At 46.2% G+C, this 21,366-nt stretch overlaps 1 protein-coding gene across 3 annotated transcripts in view; it reads left to right on the forward strand.

The window, feature by feature from the left end:
- Positions 1-21,366, forward strand: part of TMEM117 (transmembrane protein 117) — a 345,104-nt gene that overhangs the window by 261,532 nt on the left and 62,206 nt on the right. For all 3 annotated transcript variants that reach the window (XM_034769923.1, XM_034769909.1, XM_034769918.1), the window contains one exon: positions 18,401-18,560. In XM_034769923.1, coding sequence (XP_034625814.1) covers positions 18,401-18,560 — 160 coding nt within the window. The remainder of the gene's footprint in view (positions 1-18,400; positions 18,561-21,366) is intronic.

Here is a 21,366-nt window from a genome sequence, read left to right on the forward strand (position 1 = left end):
TAACTCTGGAATCATATTTATTTACTGTACATTTTGGATAATGACTAGTATCAGAGAAGAGTGTATTATGATTTATTTTGTTGGCTTTGCTGATAGCATGAAATATCAGATTACATTACTTTGGTTGCATAGAACCTCCATCTGCAGCCACACGTGGACACAGGATTTGATTAGAGCTGGTGAATACTGCTTAAATTTTTCCACAAATATCTGTGTCCAATTTTTAAATTAATTTGTTGCCTCTGTTTTTCTCCCTCTTTCCCATCTATTTTCAACAGATATTTGAACAAGTGAGGCCTGATCCAAAACCGACTGAAGTAATTGTAAGACTCCCTTTTATTTCAGTGGTCTATAGATCAGGCCTTTAAGGGTTACTGGAATGAAGGTTTGCAGGACATGAATTTCAAAATCATATGCACAGGAAATAAGTACTGAATGCTACTAGAGTACATAAAGGGTGAAATACATTCTAACCACATAAAAAGGTGGGTGTTTCTTCTCAATCCACATAGCTAAGAGGAGAGCTCCCCATAAACATCCATAAAGCTCCCTCATTATCCTCCATCAAAACTCTCCTTTCCCATGATGCCTACAAGTATCTTGACAACTATTAGGCTGCTGGTGTACTGAGATCACTGCCTATCAGGTTTACCAGTATTGTCTCATTGTTAACTCATACTCCCCCATCTATTGGTCTATACCCATTTGTCATCTTTTATCTTAGGGTATGTCCACACTATGAAATTAGATCAATTTTATAGAAGTCGATTTTTACAAATCGATTTTATACAGTCAATTGTGTATGTGCCCACTAAGCACATTAAGTCGGCGGAGTGCGTCCTCACTACCGTGGCTAGCATCAACTTACGGAGGGGTGCACTGTGGTAGCTATCCCACAGTTCCCGCAGTCTTTGCCTCCCATTGGAATTCTGGGTTAAGCTCCCAATGCCTAATGGGGCAAAATCATTGTCGCGGGAGGATTTAGGTACATGTTGTCAGTCACCCCTCCCTCCGTGAAACCAACAGACAATCATTTTGCACCTTTTTTCCGTGCAGACGCCATACTACAGCAAGCATGGAGCTCGCTCAGCTCAGCTCACTGTCACCGCTGCTGTTGTGTCCTGGATACTGCTGTCAGCAGACGGTGCGGTAGGACTGCTAACTGTCATCATCCACCGCTCTCCTGGTGCCATGAATCCACCTCGCAGGTCCTCTCGTCATTCTATATAAATATCTATTCTCGTGGCATCCATCATCATCCACCGCTTCCGCTTCAACTCTGCTCTCCTGCTCTCCTGCAGACGGCATACCACAGCAAGTGTGGAGCCCGCTCAGCTCACCGCTGCTGCTGTGAGCATTGTAAACACCTCACGCATTATCCTGCAGTATCTGCAGAACTTGCAAAAGCAGGCAAGGAGGCAATGACAGCGCAATCACGATACTGATGAGGACATGGACATAGACTTCTCTCAAAGCATGAGCCCTGGCAATTTGGACATCATGGTGGCAATGGGGCAGGTTCCTGCCGTGGAACGCCAATTCTGGGTCAGGGAAACAAGCACAGACTGGTGGGACCGCATAGTGTTGCAGGTCTGGGATGATTCCCAGTGGCTGTGAAACGTTTGCATGCGTAAGGTTAGTTTCATGGAACGTTGTGACTTGCTTTCCCCTGCCCTGAAGCACAAGAGTACGAAGATGAGAGCAGCCCTCACAGTTGAGACGCGAGTGGCGATAGCCCTCTAGAATCTTGCAATGCTAGACAGCTACCGGTCAGTCGGGAATCAATTTGAAGTGGGTAAATCTACTGTGGGGGCTGCTGTGATCCAAGTAGTAAACGCAATCACTGAGCTGCTACTATCAAGGGTAGTGACTCTGGGAAATATGCAGGTCATAGTGGATGGCTTTGCTGCAATGGGGTTCCCTAACTGTGATGGGGCGTATCCCAATCTTGGGACCGGACCACCTTGGCAGCCAATACGTAAACCACAAGGGGTACTTTTCAATGGTGCTGAAAGCACGTTTCATCGACATCAACATGGGATAGCTGGGAAAGGTGCATGATGCTCGCATCTTCAGGAACTCTGGTCTGTTTGAACTGCTGCAGGAAGGAACTTACTTCCCAGACCAGAAAATTACCGTTGGGGATGTTGAAATGCCAATAGTTATCCTTGGGGACCCCAGCCTACCCCTTGCTCCCATGACTCATGAAGCCATACACAGGCACCCTGGACAGTAGTAAGGAGCAGTTCAACTATGGGCTGAGCAAGTGGAGAACGGTGGTAGAATGTGCATTTGGACGTTTAAAAGCTTGCTGGTGCGCTTTACTGATTAGATTAGACCTCAGCTAAACCAATATTCCCATTGTTATTGCTGCTTGCTGTGTACTCCACAATATCTGTGAGAGTAAGAGGGAGACGTTTATGGTGGGGTGGGAGGTTGAGGCAAATTGCCTAGCAGCCGATTATGCACAGCCAGACACCAGGGTGATTAGAAGAGCACAGCTGGGATCCCTGCACATAAGAGACGCTTTGAAAACCAGTGTCATGACTGGCCAGGCTATGGTGTGACAGTTCTGTTTGTTTCTCCTTGATGAAAACCCAGCCACTTGGTTGACTCTACTTCCCTGTAAAGCCAACCGACCTCCCCCCTTCGATCACTGCTTTCAGAGGCAATAAAGACATTATTGTTTCAAAATCATGCATTCTTTATTAATTCAACACACAAATAGGGGGAAAACTCACAAGGGAGCCCGGGAGGGGTGGGTGAGGAGGGAAGCACCGGGTGGGATGGTGGATGAGGGGAGGAGGGAAGGACAAGGCCACACTACAGTTCAAAACTTATTGAATGCCAGCCTTCTATTGCTTGGGCAATCCTCTGGGGTGGAGTGGCTGGGTGCCCGTAGTGTCCCCTCCCCACGCCCCGCATTCTTGGGCGTCTGGGTGAGGAGGATATGGAACTTGGGGAGGAGGGCAGGTGGTTATACAGGGGCTGTAGCAGCAGTCTGTGCTCCTGCTGCCTTTCTTGCAGCTCCACCAGATGCCTCAGCATGTCAGTTTGCTCCCCCATTAGCCTTAGCATTGCATCCTGCCTCCTCTCATCGTATTCATTTAACGCTTTCCTAGACTCTGCCATTGTTTGCCTCTACGCATTCTACTGAGCTCTTCCAGTGCGGGAGAACTGCATGAGCTCTGAGAACATGTCATCGCAAATGCGTTATTTTCGCCTTCTAATCTGCGCTAGCCTCTGGGACGGAGATGATAGGGGGAGCGTAGAAACATTTGCAGCTACGGGAGGCAAAAAAGGGAGAGTAGTATTTAAAAAGATACATTTTAGAGAGCAAAGGGAAGACTATTTCACACTGAATCAAGCGATTTACATTACATAGCACATGTGCTTTTGGTACAAGGTCGCCTCTTATATTGAGTGCCTGCCAGTCTGGTGTGAGACATCACACATGCTCGGCTGGGCAACAGAATTCGGCTTGCAGGCAGCCATGGTAAGGCAAAGCGTTTCGGCTTCTTCAACCTTCATAACATGTGGGAATGGTTTCAAACAGCAGCGCCCTCCTTTCCCATACCAAACAAAGCCTGTTGGGTTGGCCATTTAAAAGGAGGGGCTGCGGTTTTAGGGTGAATGTTCAGCACAACCCAACCCCTTTCCCTCCAATTCTCTGGGATAATCGCTTTACCCACCCCCTCACCGGGTGGCTAGTATCAGGGAAGATCCCTGTCAGCCAAACGCGAACAGCTCAGCATGAACAGGCCTCCCCACACTGCATGGCTAACAGCAGGGATGATTTCTTTTCAGCCAAAGGCAAACAGCCCATCAGGAACGGGCACCTCTGAATGTCCTCTCAAACAAATTTCCCGTATTTCAACCAGGTGATATGAATGATATCACTCTCCTGAGGCTAACACAGAGAGATAAAGAACGGATGTTGCTTGAATGCCACCAAATCCCAGGCCCATTCACTGCAATGCTTTGTTCTGCAACGATTCCAGACTACTTGCTACTGGCTTTTGTCCTACCATGGAGGACGGAATAAGGCTGCCCTCCCCAGAAACCTTCTGCAAAGGTTTTTAGAGTAGCTCCAGGAGAGCTTCATGGAGATGTCCCTGGAGGATTTCCGCTCCATCCCCAGACACGTTAACAGACTTTTCCAGTAGCTATACTGGCCACGAATGCATCCCAAGTCTTCAGGGCAAATTAATAATTAAACACGCTTGCTTTTAAACCCTGTATTATATTTACAAAGGTACACTCACCAGAGGTGCCTTTTCCGGCTTCATGGTCTGGGAGCCCGCCTTGGGAGGGTTGGGAGGGTATTGGCTCCAGGGTGATGAACAGTTCCTGGCTGCCGGGGGGAAGGGATTCTCCGCTTGCCTGCTGTGCACTATCCTCAACCTCCTCCTCCTCCTCCTCATCCACAAAATCCTCATCCCCGTTGCATGAGACTCCCCCCGTGCAGGTGTCCACAGACAGTGTGAGGTAGTGGTAGGGGGCCCGCCTAGAATTGCATGCAGCTCATCATAGAAGCGGCATGTATGGGGCTCTGACCCAGAGCTACCGTTTGCCTCCTTTGTTTTTTGATAGGCTTGCCTGAGCTCCTTAATTTTCATGCGGCACTGCTGTGTGTCCCTGTTGTAGCCTCTGTACATCATGCCCTTGGAGATTTTGGCATATATATTGGCATTTCATCTTTTGGAACGGAGTTCTGCCTGCACAGATTCTTCTCCTCAAACAGCGATCAGATACAGTACCTCCCAATCGGTCCATGCTGGAGCTCTTTTGCAATTCTGGGACTCCATGGTCACCTGTGCTGATGAGCTCTGCATGGTCACCTGTGCTGATCAGCTCGCCACGCTGGCCAAACAGGAAACAAAAGTTGAAATTCAAAAGTTCCCGGGGCTTTTCCTGTCTACCTGGCCAGTGCATCTGAGCTGAGAGTGCTCGCCAGAATGGTCACAATGGAGCACTATGGGATAGCTCCCGGAGGCCAATACCGTCGAATTGCGTCCACACTACCCCAGATTCAACCCAGCGAGGTTGATTTTAGCGCTAAACCCCTTGCCGGGGAGGAGTACAGAAATCGATTTTAAGCGCCCTTTTAGTTGACAAAGCAGGCTTGGTTGTGTGGACGGGTGCAGGATTAAATTGACCTAATGCTGCTAAATTTGACCTAAACTCATAGTGTAGACCAGGGCTTACATTGTAAGCTCTTTGGGGGCAGGGACTGCCTTTGTGTTTTGGTGTTTGTCACGGCACCAGCTATAATAGGGTCCTAGTCCATGAGTAGGGCTTAGGCACCAGAGTAAGACAAATAATAATAATGAATAATAATCAGGGTTTATGTGGATGAGTATGAAGAGGTGGAGGAGATGATATCTACCACACTAATCATGAGCTAGTGAGCTGCACAGGGCTCTCAGACACTTGAGGTTGGAGCAACAGCTGCAACCCCTCTGTACCAGCAGTACCGATGTTCTGGGCATGAGTAGCATGAAATGTTTTGGCATACATGAGGCTGGCCAAAGGACGATTTCTACCACATATAGGGGCTGTTCAGATACACCATGTTAAACCATGGCATCTGTATTCCTTCTGTAGCTCCTACATGAGGTTTAAGACATATATATTTGATGAATTATGCAGAGTAAATTGACTTAGAACTGTTTTCTCCACCTTCAGAACCTTTGGTCTGTTCACTCTTGCCTGGTCCCTTCATCCCACCTAACAGAAAAGCTGCACAGACCAGGGATGTCTCCTGGGGAATGCAGGCCCCCAAAATGTTTAATTTCTCTGTTTTTTAGAGCCCAAATCTTGTATACCATGGTTCCTATTTAAAAATCAACATTTGTGAACAGGTCCCGCTACACAGGTCCCCCCTCTTATTTCCTATTCTAAGTCAAGGGAACTGTGGCATTTCAGAATTATATAGGCAAATACCAATTTCTTAATGCAGATCATTTACCAATTAATTTCAACCAGGGGAGAGAGATTGGGGTGAAATCTTGAAATGGTAATGTTTTTGTCTAAAGGGATGGTATAGAAAGTTTAAAACAAAATGATATTTTCAGCTAAGTGATATATAACTTTGGTAATTAAAATTGTGATCTTTGTAAGTAAAGTATTTTTAATATAGTAAGTGTATAGTAGCTCTAAACTATTCATGAATGCATTTCTTTTTTGTTTTATTTTTCAAAACTTTTCATTAAGGCAAAGTTACAATAATGTTAACAGATTTAAAATTTTATTAGAAAATATTTAAAAATAAATGATACAGAAAATTTGAAGCGTCAGTTGTTGGTCATTGGGGGTAACATACAGAGTATGGGGGGATGTTAGTATTTTGGGGTTAGGCAGCACACATAATACATACAGACTGCAATGTCCCCAATGGGGGGGTACACGGTGGGCGGGATCAAGATACAGTTGACAAGCGGTGAGGGTCAATCACTCATACAGGGAGTACAGACGGTCGTGAGTATAAGTAAGCGGGCTGGGTAATGGGGATGGGGCAACCCTCATGTGGTGGGATTCAGTTAGGTTGGGTGGGTTCGGGGCTCAGGGGATAAGGCCCAGCGGGGGGTGGTTTATAGGACCCTTCCCCCTTGCGGTGGACAAGGTCTCCCCGGCTCACTCCTGGTATTGTCGGTGGCCGATGATGTGCTCCGTGTAGATGTCCCGTGACCAGCGGATAGTGTCCGAGACCATCAGGTGTCTCATAAGCCGCGTGTAGTGACGGCCTACCCCACAGGTCCTTAGCACGCGTTCGTTACATGGGTCCCAGGCACCCACGGCCCCAATGAGCAGAGCGTCGGTGTGCACCTCGTAGCCCTTTGCCCGCAGGGTGTCAGCCACGGGGGGGCGTACATTTCAAGCTTGCGGGCTTGGGCTTCACGGAAGGCCGGGGTCCTGTTCTCGAATGGAATCGTTACGTCGACCAGGATGATCTTTTTTCCAACCTCGTCCGTGACAACGATGTCTGGGTGCAGCTGGCTGTCAGTGCCGGGGACGGCGCGGTTGATGCTGACCTTTCCCAGGCGTGGGTCGATGGCCTTCACTAGGCGGTCCTGGACGGCGTTGTGGCGTAGTTGCCAGGCTCTGGCGTGGGGCTTGCAGCTGCATAGGACGTGGGGCAGGGTTTCGGTGACGTACCAGCACTTCCTGCAGCGCTTGTCCCGGTTCCCGTGGCGGACGGCTCCATTGAGGGGGACGCAATTCAGCCGGGCACTACATCGTAGATTATTACTTATTCAGGATCAGGTTAATATTCAATAAACCTGGCTAAAGATTCTGGCTTGCTGGCTGGAGAGACCTCCTCCTCTGAGTTCACTAAAAAGGGTGACCAAATTTCTAAATACCTAATACAGTGGCACTTCTCTTCTGTAAGTACTTGGTGTGAAAGATTTTCCACTAACGGGACCATCTATATTTTACTATATCACAATTCCACAGGACAAGAAGTCACGTTTTTCCAATAATGTTCAATCAACATTAGTGCATTTCTAAGTGTTATCTGGTACATGTACTGTGTAACACTACTGTTCGAGCAAGATAGCATTAGGGGCTAATCCCCATTAACCTACACCTATAGGCCACGTTTTATTACCTGGTGCCGCTACTGTACACTCCTACCATACAGCATCCTACAGCAAACCAACTGTAAGTGAGTGAATGGTGAATTAGCCCCTGTGGATCTGGTTCTGAGCTCACTTACACCAGTTTAAATCAAGAATAGCTCCATTAAAGTAATTGGAATTACATGACTGTAAAAACAGGCAAGTGAAGTCAGAATCAGGCCCACTGTGTTCTGCAGTGACAGCATTAAATGCAGTAGGTGATGTCAAGAACTAAAGTGAGATCATATCAAATAAATCAAACATTATTTTTAATGTTGGAATTTAAGACACTAATTGAAATACTATATTTTTGGCAGCATTATCACTACCTGCCTTCCCCATACATCCATCCCCACTGTAAGAACAAACACTGGCATTATTCTCTCTGTGATCATAGTTAAACCAAAGGAACTCAGTGCAGATAAGTCTCCCAATGCACCCCCGTTGGCATTCCCAGGCTCTGCTAGTGTGAGAGCAAGAGATCTCAGGCAGACATGCCAAACCCACGAGAAAAATGCAGAAATTGGGCTTGTTTTTGGCTTAATTGGCTTGTGAGTTGCTTGTTGGCTAGTTTTTGGCTTGTAGCTTGTTTGGCTTGTAGCTTGTTGCTTGTTGTATCATGTTGCTTCTTTTTTTTGATTGGCTCCCAGCAAGCAGAGGCAAGTGGGGGCAAGGGGTAAGCTAGGGTTACCATATTTCAGCAAGCAAAAAAGAGGATGGGAGGAGCCCCGCCTGAGCCCCCCCCCCGTCCTGCCCTAGCCCTGCCCCTGCCCCACCCACTTCCCGCCCCCCTCAGAACTCCCAACCCTCCCCCCCGCTCCTTGTCCCCTGACTGCCCCCTCCTGGGACCCCTGCCCCTAACTGCCCCAGAGGACTCCACCCCCTACCTAAGCCTCCCTGCCTCTTGTCCCCTGACTGCCCCCTCCTGAGACCCTCCCCCCATCCTAACTGGCCCCCTAGGACCCTACCCTCTACCTGTACCCTGACTGCTCCAACCCTTATCCACACCCCCACCCCCAGACAGACCCCTAGGACTCCCACACCCCATCCAACCATTCCCCACCCCCTGACAGCCCCCTCAGAACTCCCGACCCATCTAAACCCCTCTGCTCCCTGTCCCATTGACTGCTCCGATCCCTCTCCCCACTCCTGCCCCCTGACAGCCCCCCCCCCAGAACTCCCAACCCCCCCTCGCTCCTTGTCCCCCGACTGCTGCCTCCTGGGACCCCTGCTCCTAACTGCCCTCCAGAACCCCACCCCCTACCTAAGCCTCCCTGTTCCTTATCCCCTAACTGCCCCTTCCTAAGACCCCCCTCCCTAACTGCCCCCCAGGACCCTACCCCCTCCTGTACCCTGACTGCCCAAAACCTTATCCACACCCTCCCCCAGAAAGCCCCCCCCCAACTCCCGACCCCCCCATCTCTTGACTGCCCCATCCAAAACCTCCCTGCCCCTTCTCCGACCCCCTTGCCCCCTTGTTGTTGGCCTTCGCCTAATGTCTCTGTGAACTTGCTCAGGAAGGACCTGAGCCGTTCGTTCCGGCACGTTGGCTGGCAATGGAGGAGGAGTGGGGGAGGAGCTCCAGGGAATGCAGGGAGGGAGGGAGTGAGCTCTGCTGCAGGGGAAGAGGAGGAGGGGTCTCTCCGGCTGTCGGAGCCCCATGTAAGTGGCACCATCCGGCCGGCTGCCCTGTTAGCCGTGCGCGCTCTGCATGGGGGGGCGGGGAAGTCCGGACATTTACAAATTCCCCCCGGACACTATTTTTAGCTCAAAAATCCAGACATGTCCGGGGGAATCCGGACGAATGGTAACCCTAGGTAAGCAGGGGCAAGAGGGGGAAAGACTCAGGGGTGCACAGCAGGCCCACCACAGTCCCAGACTGCACACCGGGGGGATCTAGTCACATAGAGTGTTGGGGTTCTTAGGGATTGGCTTGTTTTGAAAAGGAATTAGCTTGATTTTTGGCTTATTGTGAAAGGCGGGGTGCTTATTTACCGCATGAAAGTTGGCAACTGTGATCTCAGGCCATTCTGGAAACCAGGAAGCAGAACCTCAGCTGGTGTCAATTATCATCACTACATTGAATTCAGTGAAGCTGTGACATTTTGCACTAGTTGAGGATCTGTCCGAAACGGGTGTCGGAAACGGCATCAAGTGGTGCTGACACCAAGCCACTAGGCTGACTAAAAACCTTACATTTCATTTTTTAAATGGTTTTAGGAAATTCATTTTTGAAACAGATTTAGTACTGGAAACCTTGCTAATTAAAACAAGAAAAATAAAAAATGTTGGCGTTTGCAAACGAACAGCTGCAGCTCTGTTGTGCTTTATAGTTACTGTACACTGTGGGTCAGCGTTTGAGCCAGTTCTGAAATTAAAATTGATGGAAAATATTTAACTTGCCCGACAATCTTTCTTTTTGAAGGTTTGTAAAGCATTTCAAAATGCCAAGAGTTGCAAAATCAAATTGTTTTTTGTCTGCTCTATCTCTATTTTCAGTGTACTTTTAGCTATCCTGGCATGTTTATGAAATGCCTCCGACTATAACTCATTGCTATTCAATGCATACCTAATGATTTTGAAAATAATGAATAGCACAGTATTTTATATCCCTGTAACACCTCCATCCAAGGAGCTGAAAGTGTTTGACGAATGCTAATTAATTATTAATTAATATTATTTTCAGTTTCAGTATGCCTGGGGAGGATGCCAGTTTATTTGTTCTATTACATAAGTACACATTAAATAAATTATTAAGTGCACATGCTTCATGCAATGATAATGATCGGTAAGTTAACATCTGATTCTTTACTCCTTGCTCAAACAGAACTCCCACTGACTTCTAGGGAAATTTAATTCTGAATATTAATTCTGGGTAACTAATGTAACTTCCTACCCAAAATAAGAACAAGTATTAAGCTACATGCTCTTCAACGTCCATTCGCTGACTTTGCCAATTCTCAGTCAACTGAGTTCAATGGGAATTATTCCTGGATATACTTGCAATACAAGGCTCTTAAAATATTGTGCCACATATGTTTCAAAACTTACTTTTCACCAAGCACACTGATTTTTTTTTTAACATAGGAAGATTTGTGAAAGGGAAAAATAATGCACTTTTTGGCCTGTCACAAAAGGCAAGAACTGAGCAGGAAAATAGTCAAAGTATGACTTTCATCTCATCACTTGATCTTAGCAGAACTCTTACTTCCTGATCATCAAAGCTAAAACATCATAAAGGCTTTTGCTGAAGAGGGAGGGTCATGAAAGGTTTAGAAGAAAATTCTAAATAAGAATTGCAATAAGTAGCTCAAAGTTGCTGGTAATTGTAGGTAATAATATCTACCACCTACATGTGGCTGGGCATATATTGTATGCAAACCTTCTGCATTTTCAAATTTTGCCTGTGGAAAACTGCATTTTTGCCATGTTACTGACTGGGAAACTAAGTTACAGGTTGTGACTTGCTTTGGGTGTACGGTGACTTAGTGGAATTGTCATGGGCCTGAGAGTCTGGATTCTGGCACTGATTTTTGTGGACTTGGGCAGGTTACTTAACTTATCCTTAGCTTTCCAGGGACAGATTCTGTGCTGTTCAAGGATTTACTCAGCACAAGCAAGTGGAGGAGAGGGGGTCATCAGTGAGCTTGTTATGGTTCCCTGTTTCTGTGAACTGATCTTTGCCAGGTCTGGCCCCAGCATAAATTAAAACAGCCACAGGTTACTCTAACTTGTGCCTCCTGGCCGTGATTCCCCAAGGGACCACGTGCCATCTGAGAGTTGGCCAGGCACAGCTGCGTTCTGATCCCACTCCTCCTGACATGTTGTCTATGGAGTGGAGAGGGCGGTTGGTGGAAGATCTACGTGTAAATTGATTTTTCCACTAGCTGAGACATCTGTTCCATTGAGGGAACACTTAGCAGGCTAAACACAGCCAGTTTCAACTTGTGCGTAAGAACAGGCCTACAGGGAGAGAATCTGGTCCCCAAACTGTGAATTGGGGGTAATAATATTTACTTACTCCACAGGGTGATACGAGGCATTGCTTAAATGATGGATGTAAAGTGATCATTTAATTGTGTCTGTAAAATTCTGTGCACAGTGAGTGGAAATTATTGTCAGTCAGTCAGAGGCAGAAGAGGGAATATAACTCAGGATTTCCAAGCTCCCCCTGCTTCCTCCCTCTACTAGACCTTTAGGGTGAGGGAAAATTATTAATTTTCTAGTAGAAATTGTGAGTGGAAATGTTTTTTTCAGACTTTTCCAAACATCTAGATAATGACAAATACTAGATTTTTTTTTCAATATTTTGTAACATTCACTCCCAACCTCAGACATGGGGAGCCTTTGTCTCAGCCATCAGGGGAAGGAAAACTCCGAGCCCATTTAAGGATTTCCCCCCCTCTTTTTTTAACTCCCCTCCTCGTGGGCATTCAGCCTGCTCAAGGGCTTGAGGAGGGAGATACTGCTTGGCTGATTGGTTGGACAGCAGGGTGCAATGTAAGCCAGTTGGCTCCTATGCACCTTAGGGGAAAGCTTATAAATTGTTCCCCTCCCCAGGGCTGCATTCTGCACCTGGCAGCAAAAGATTTGTGATTAGAATAGGGCCAGATTTTTAGGTTTTCCTGTGGGCATGATGTTAGCTGTCTTTTAGGGGCTGGGAAGAATTTTTTTCCCCTTATTGCAAGTTAGAGAGGCCTGGGTGATATGGTGTTTATATATCTTCGTCCCAGAAGCCAAGAGACCTGGTGGGAAGGATAGGTTGTAAACTGTCTGTTGTCACTACTTGGCAGGTATACAGTGCAGGCAATCATTCAGTAGGGAGCCCAGTTCCCTGATAAGCTGGAATTGGAAGTGAATTTGGAAAAGAGTCTCCTAAAGAAACTGGGGAATGGGACTGGGGCTCCTAATGTCCAGTGCAGCAAAGAGACAACATTCTCTTCCCCATCCCCTTAATATTGTCTAAGAGGAGGACAGTGGAGTACCAGTTATGCTGTTCAGACCAGATTAACGTTGGGTGTGTAGTAGCTAAGGGCAGCCCTCCTCAGGTAGTATGGGTTACAAAGGAAGAGTGACCTGCGCTGGATGATTTATTGATGGATAGCTCATGTTACTTAATAAAGCTGTGGTCCAATTAAATGACATTCCTGGTGTCTTCTCTTTCCTTCTGCAGTGTCGGGACAATGCTCCAATTTTGCAAAAATTCAGTGAACTCAAAACCATACCGATTTTGTTTTTAAAAAATAGCTACAAAAAGACTTGTATTAAATATTTGGCTTTGCTTCAGTTTCATATGTTAAAAAAGGCGAGTGACCCTTACTTGTGTTCTGTTGAATTTAGCCATTTCAAATAGCTCTCCCTTTCTAGCATGACTGTTTTATTGCTATCAGACCTTAACTTAGCTGAAGTTCTTTTGGTTTATCCTGGTTTAAACATATAAAGAGCCAGATTTTCAAAAGTACATGTACCCAGATTCCATGCATGAAAACTCTAGTTCTCATGTTCAACCTCTGTTTTGTGCATGCATCAAGATATGCAAATCAGGTATATGCAAATCAGGAACTGGGCACACACATTGGAATTTGTGTGCCTGCAGGTGAGGCAGGCATAGAAGTATATGCAAGCTTTTGCATGTGCACACCTTGGAATCTGGTTCTAAATGCTTTGGATCATGCAGGCCAGACCAACCATGTTCTGTGTGTGTTCTGTGTGGTGATGACGTGTTCTAACGTATTATCAAGATGTATCTGATAGTCCACTCGTGTGTGCCATGGCAGCAGGGCCACCTGAGAGGCAGGGAATGAGCCGTTTGCCCCAGGCCTCCCATTTGAGAGAGCGCCCAAACTAGTGGCATTGTGACCTGGTGCATGGGTCACAATGCTACTCAGGTTTGGCCAGGGGCGGCTCTATGTTTTTTTGCCGCCCCAAGCACGGCAGTCAGGCAGCCTGTGGCGGCGTTTCTGCAGGTGATCTGCCGGCCCCGCACCTTCGGCGTACCTGCCACTGAATTGCCGCCGAAGCCGCAGGACTGGCGGACCTGCTGCAAAAACGCTGCCGAAGTCTGCCTGACTGCTGCCCTCACAGCGACCGGCAGGCCACCCCCCGCAGCTTGCCGCCCCAGGCACGCGCTTGTTGCGCTGGTGCCTGGAGCCGCCCCTGGGTTTGGCCCAGTTGCCCCTCAATCAGGCAGCCTGGCTGAACCTGAGTGGCACTGCGGCCCTGACACAGCAGGGAGCCTGACTCTGCCCCTGTGGGACTGGAGCCACTGCTGTGGGGTTAGTGTGGGGCATGCCAGCTCTTCAGTGCCCCACTCCATCCTTTCATCAGTGTTTTTGTACCGTTGGCATTCGGGGGGGGGGAGGGCCTTCACTTTCAGATTTTGCCTCAGACCCACCAGCATGCCAGGATGCTATCTAGATGCCCACATGAATACACTACTGCTTGTGTGAAGATCTATGGCTTTTCCCTCTGCACAGACATCAGCAAGATTTATCTCTGTAAATTTATGTATCTATCAGTGTCTATCTGTTTGCCGTTTTTTTATTATTATTTTTTTACTCTACCGAGTATTGGTCATGTCTGGAAGTATTCTCAAGTTTGTTTTGCCCTAGCTGAAGAAAATGAGTAGAGTTTAAATGCCTTGGAATAAATTCCAAAGCACCACTGAAGCCAAAACCAAATATTTATTTTTGGATGTGTCAGGGCCTGTAATGTGGGTTGTCTGGTGGCTGGAGCCTGGAGTAGCATTGGGGTTGGGGTCAAGCCATGGGTCAAGCCAGAGTCTGACTCAGAAATCACGCCAAGGGTCAAAGCCAGAGTTGGCAACTGGATGAGGAACAGGGATGAGGTGTGGTAGCAGGGATGAGGAACAGGAACCAGGCAAGGAAGCAGGTTTCAAGGTCTGGACAACAATAGGCCTAGCAACTAGTTGCTTGGACAAGGGATGGGACAGGAACAGGAAGCTTTACATCCAGTGATGTCCAATCACTAGTCTGCTGTAAGTCATCTGACCCTTCTGAGTCAGCAGGTATAGCATCTGGGGTGGGGTATTAGCAGCAGTTGCCATGTCAGCCCCTGCAGCTTGATGGGACAGAGGATAAGGCTTGGCAGCCTCACAAGCCTGGATTTGAAACTTGATTCCCACAAACACCCATTTCAAGGGTGATCCCTGGATGCGTTGGGGCCATGCTTCTCAGGATGATTCTTGTGGAAGGCCCATACTTTTTCAGGAGTGTGCACATGATGAGTTAGCTCCCAAGAGAGTTTTGGGGCCGATATCCCTCCTAATCAATCACATAGTACAGGGTCCCTCTATGACTTTGGAAGTCCAGGATGTGATGAACAAGGTACTCCTCATGGTCTTGAACTTGAACCAGGGGTGGGGATGGCATATGCTGCCTGAGGAATGGATTGTCAAGGAAAGGCTTCAAGGGAGTTGTAATTCAAATGATCTCCTGAGTAATAGTGAAAGGGCCTTCTTATTGATGACCTAATTTGTGTGCAGGTCAGCTGGTCTGTAGGTGTTTTGTGGACAGTCATATTTTCTGGCCTGCCTTTATAGTTGTGGCTTCTGGTCGTGTTTGTTAGCATGGCATTTGTAAGCTGTTTCGGCCACTTCCAGATGCTCATTTAGGTTGTTTTGGGTTTAATGAAAGGTCTGCACCAGATCAGAGGCAGCAGAAACCACTGTGGACAACAGAAACAAGAATAAAAACCATGGCTGGAGGAAAAAGGGGCTGGATCAGGTAGAGGAGTATTCCACATTATATGCAAATTCAGTGATCAGGAGTACCACAACTCAGTTGTTTTGGGAGTGGTTCAGGAAACAGCATAGGTGTTGTCTGAGCACCTGGCTGACCCCTTCCAATTGGCCGGTGGTGGATGCGTGGGGCCAGAGATCTAGGAAGTGAAACTCCTAGATCAACTGCTGCTGATTCAGAGCTTTGGCAGATTGTAGCTATTCTAGATTCTTATGGTTAGTTAAGATTAGGATGAGGTGTTTGACTCCCCCATGGTATTGTCGCCAAATCTCCAATCCAGGCTTGATGGTGAGTAACTCCTTGTCTGCTATTTCATAAATGTGTTCGATTGAGGTGAGTTGTCATGAAAAATATGCAAATGGATGCATTCCATGCTGGGACCCTGTTTTTTGGGACAATACTGCCCTGATGGCTACATCAGAAGTGTCATACTCAAGGACAAAGGGTAGGTGAGGATCAGGATGGACCAGATCTGGGGAAGATGTGAAAGCTGTCTTTGGGAGTTCAAAGGCCTCCGGGGGCCAGTGAAACCTTGCAGGGTTTTGGAGGATTGCAGTTATCGGGGCAGCGACCTTTGGCAATCCCAATGAATCTCTCGATGTCTCAGATGCTCCCGGGTTCAAACCAATCCTACATTGCAGATACCTGCAATCCATGCATAGTCTGTTTGCAGACACGATGAACTGCCAAATTTGATGGATGATTGCTCAAATACACACTTCTCCAGTTTTTCATATAACCCGTGCTGGGGCAATCATGTGAGAACTTCATGGACACGATGGTTGTGGCTTGCTTGACTACTGGAATAGAGTAAGATATCATCTAGATATGCCAACAAACTGGTCTAGGCTATCTCAAAATATCTTGTTGATCAGGTGCTCAAAAGTGATGGGAGCATTGGTGAGTCCAAAGGGCATTACCAAATACTTGAAGTGTCTATACCTTGTTCTAAAGTCTATCTTCCACTCGTCTCCTGCCTCAATTTGAACTAGATTATATGTTCTTCTGAGTCCACTTAAATAAACACCCGCAGGGACCGTACTTGATCCAAGAGTAGGGTGACCAGACGTCCCGATTTTATCGGGACTGTCCCGATATTTGCTTGTTTGTCCCATGTCCCAACCGTTGTTAGGTCAGGATACTGGACAAACAAGCAAATGCTCCAGAGCCTGGAAGTGCTCGCGTCCCCTCCCGCCCTGACTCCGTCCCCTCCTTCCCCCATTGACTTCCTCCCAAATCCCCGCCTCTTCCCCAGGCTCGCCATTCCTCCTCCCTCCACAAGCGCTGGAGGGAGGACCCAGAGACGCAGGGGGAGTGTGGGGCCAGGGTGAGTGAGAGTCCGGCCTGGCACTGAGCTCAGGCAGGACTCAGTCGGGTGGTAGGGAGAGTAGGGGGGCAGCCCAGCCCCGTTCGTTCCCCTGCAGGACCCGAGCAGTACGGGTGGCCTAGGTCCTGCTGCCCCCACTCCGGAGCCGCCGCGGGATTGCACCAGCTGGGCAGCCAGCCCAGATGCGACTGGCCAGAGCCTGGGCACAGCGTGCACGCAGCTGGGTCCCCGCAACAGGCCCAGGCTTGGGGGGTTCAGGCCCTGGCGCCAGAACCGCAGCCGCCGAGCTTGGCCATCGGCCGCTTCCTCCCCCCGCGGCAGTGGGAGCTGCAGCAGCGGCTGCTCCTGAGTCCCACTGCCCAGGGGGGGAGAATAGCCGCCGCCTGGTCCCACGGGCCGCCCCCCTACTCTCCCTCCAGGTACCGCACCCGAGTCCTGCCTGCTCAGGGCCAGGCCGACTGACACTCACGGCACCCCGCTCCCCCTGCGTCTCCGGGGCCTCCCTCCAGCACTTGTGGAGGAAGGGGGAGGGGTTTTTGCTCTGCCACTTTTTTTTGCCACGCCCCTCCCTCGCCACGCCCCCCACCCCGCGTCCCTATATTTGACCTGGGTGATCTGGTCACCCTATCCAAGAGCTTGGGATTAATGGTAAAGGGTAACTATTGCATATAGTTATTTGGTTCAGAGCCTTGTAGTCTATAAAGTCTCAGAGAGCTGTCTTTCTTCTTTTGTAAGGGTACCAGGATACCTTCATGGGAGGCAGAGGAGTGGATAAAACCATTAGAATAGAACCTCAGAGTTACAAACACCTCAGGAATCGTGCTTGTTCGTAACTCTGAACAAAAGGTTATGGTTGTTCTTTCAAAAGTTTACAATTGAACATTGACTTAATACAGCTTTGAGACTTTACTATGCAGAAGAAAAATGTTGCTTTTAACCATCTTAATTTAAATGAAACAAGCACAGAAACAGTTTCCTAACCTTGTCAAATCTTTTTTTTAAACTTTCCCTTTATTTTTTTAGTAGTTTACACGTAACAAAGTACTGTACTGTTTTTGCTGTTTTGTGTGTGTGTTTTTGGTCTCTCCTGCTGTCTGATTGCAAATTTCTGGTTCCAAAGAGGTGTGTGGTTGACTGGTGGGTTCATAACTTTGGTGTTCGTAACTCTGAGGTTCTACTGTAGTTAGGTTTTTCTGGAGGTACTCCCTTAATGATGCTAGCTCTGGTTTGGACATAGAATATACGCCCGAAAGGAACCTTGGCTCCGGGCTGAAAGTTGATGGGGGTAATCGTAAACACGATGCAGGAGTAGTGAGTCTGCATTCCATTTTTCAAAGACACAATGGTAGTCTTGGTACTTTTACAAATAATTATTGGTTTATTATATTACATTTGTCTTTATTAGTCTTTACCATATATATGAAAAGTATGAAACTGAAATATAATGATGTAGCTCAGCATTAATTTCTCATCTAGTTTGGAAACAGCTAGCACATTTCTTTACACTAAAGATCTGTCCAGTGCCTTTTATATCTTGGATAAAATTACCTACTTTTACACACAATTTTCTTCAAGCTCACTTGGTCTGCAGTACAGTACAATAAAGTATTAGTTAACTGTTAGAGGATAGAAAAAATCATGTAGAATTGTATTATACAGTATTGTTTCTGAAGTATTTTTTTCCCTTGCAGGACTGTTCTATTTACTTTGACTTCTGTAGTTGTGCTTGTCATCACTACTGACTGGATCAGCTGGGACAAGTTGAATCGTGGATTTCTGCCAAGTGATGAGGTCTCAAGAGCCTTCCTGGCTTCTTTCATCTTAGTGTTTGACCTTCTTATTATCATGCAGGTACACTCTCTTAATGTTTCATTCAGGCTGCTGAAGCTGCCTAGTCACTGTATTTCCACTAGAGCAAACACTGTTCAACTGAGACTTCATAAAGTTAAATAAATGTTTTGTTTGCAATCACTATTGAGAGATTTTACATCAACGTTCTCAGGGACTTTGTAAAAGCCAGTTGGCCTTTTATTGTGAAAACATTGCTGATTTGTTTTGCTAAGAGTGCCAGGTAAGAACTTGGTGACTTTCCAAATGGGAAGGTATCTTCTGCCAAAACTACACTGGGGGGAAAAAAAGGGAAGCTAGTCATTTTGTAAATGTAAAGCCTTTATTATGAGGATGAGAGAAACTCAGCAAAGCAAGGGGGAAAAAAACTGCCCGTCAGGTCAAAGGCTTATAATATTTGAAATGTACACAATACAGGAATGCATTTTTGTGATGAAAATTAACACTTGCTCTCAATATTCAATATTTTCACTTTCATGTAAACAATATTTTTATTCTGTTCAGTGACAGTTTGCTGCATTGCAATGTCTTTTATCAGTCAGTATAACTAGGCAGATAATTTGTTGTATTCTTCCAATGGCTGCTCTTTTGTATCTGGAAATTAAGAAAGAAGTATATGCAGTAGATATAAGTCCAAACAACTTGTTTCATGTGCCATTATGCCTTACCCATCACCTCTATCTATTGCTTGAGTTTTGTCATAGTGGTGTCTAAAGACAACTCTGATACTCTATCAAGAAAGGTCACTTTGGCTGACTTGGTGGAAGAGGCCGTTTAGTGTTCAAAATGATCAATGTTATTTGTCCCAGAGTTGCATCATTCGGTTGAAGTTTAATGAAGAAGTCCATAATAACTGGTTGGGTTTCCTCTTTTTTGGACATGCTACCACATCTTTGTTCACAATTACTGAAATCTATTAACAAAGGTAACCAAATCAGAGAGGTGTCCAGTTCTCTTTGATGAGGTACCAACTTTCCTGTAAATAGTGACAAGTATCCATCATCAGAGTAATTACCACAGAAGTGACAATGACATGGCAGCGAGATTTTATCAGCACTGTAATGGGACATCAGAGGGGTATAAACTTCTACAGTTTTGCTTCATTTTAAGTGTCCAGGAGTAAACCAATGTGCTGTTTGTTGTTTGAATAGAAGGTTAAGAAAAGAAGTTCAGATTAAATGTCTAATGAGCCCATTAGAGAGACAAGGTGGGTGAGGTAATATCTTTTATTGGACCAACTTCTGTTGGTGAGTGAGTCCTTTATCATGCTTTCTTTTCTCCCATTCTGCATTTTACATTTAATTTGGTCTTTTAAAAAGATGCAAGAGGGTGTATAATAAATGGATCTACTTTGTGTAACTGTAATGAAAGAATGAATAGAAATGCACCAGAAAGCATCCTATCCTCCACTGACTATTGTATGCCACGTATAGAAACGGGGCTGTCTTAATCCCAAAAGCATTATTAAACCATCCTTTTGAGTTTGAAAAATGAAGTCACCATATTTTGACCTTGGGGGTTTTGAGTTTAGAGAATTTTTATTTGAAAAGACCTGTCCCATGCCCTATTCCATATTTTTACGACATAAAGTAAGACTTGCTCTAATTGCATATATATATATAGTTGCTACTTTCACTTGGAGGTTGGTAATGCAATGTCCAGTGGCCAATTGAAGACATTGGTATGTTAGTGAATTTACACAAAGCACAAAACCACCAACACTTAACAGGAGCACCACGTGAAGGTTGTCATCTTGCTCCAAACTTCTGTCTGTGACTGTGGTCACCAGGCACAAAAGATGGAGCACATCAGATCTTAGCGTCCCCTTCGTTCTTTCGCCGGGGGCCTGAAAGGCATTCACCAGCTCATTGCTGCAGCAATGTGCTGGCTATCAAATCTAGATGTAAATTTGTGATCATTGCTATCTACCCAAGCCATGTGAAAGAATGTTGTTTGTATAGTGGAGTTATTTACTTATTTAAAGATGTTTATTCAGAATGCACAACTAAGATGACACATTTTATTTACATGGTGGTTGTAGTATCAATGCTTTGCATGGGAATAAAACCAAGCTGACTCAGCACAGTATTAAATGACGAGCAAAAATCAATATTAGAATCAGGACCCTGTGATTATATAGAGGGAAGCAAGCATATTTTGGAATTAAATGTATGCACACATTCTCTTTAAGGGTAGTGGTGGCTTTTATAGATCTCAACAAGCTTTTCCAGCACAATAGCAGACTAAACAAAAACCAGGATTGGGTTAAATCCTCTAATTTCCATGTGAGGATGATATTAATTACGGACACAGATGAAATCTCATTTAGTGTTCTGAGAAGTGTATAGAAACATGTTTTTTCTGCATTTGAATGGTAGCATTACTCCAATATGACAAAGTTTAGCAACAGGAGAAAAGTAACTGAGTTTGGAACACCATTCTTGATGCTGTGAAAAATAATTACATTAATGTAAAGGACAAGTTTGCCTGCTCAGTATTATTAGAATTTAATATTTATACAAGCCCCCTGTAGAGCAAAGCACTTTAGAGACAAATAAAGAAATGACAGGACCCTTCCCTGGAGGGCTAACATTATAAATTAGACATAACATAGCAAGTGATGCCATAAACAAAGGGTGGCGGTGGGAATATGGGAGGCCAAATGTTACACCGGGAGAGATATTGAGTTATGCTGGTTGTTTTGTGCACTTCTTTTTACTTCCTTTTTGGGGCCAGGCAGTGTCAGGAAGCTATAGCCATGTCTTCCCTCCCCACCAATCCCACCACCACTCTCTCTACTGTACATTGA

The sequence above is a fragment of the Trachemys scripta genome, chromosome 1 (assembly GCF_013100865.1).
Source record: "Trachemys scripta elegans isolate TJP31775 chromosome 1, CAS_Tse_1.0, whole genome shotgun sequence".
Classification (NCBI taxonomy): Eukaryota; Metazoa; Chordata; order Testudines; family Emydidae; genus Trachemys; species Trachemys scripta.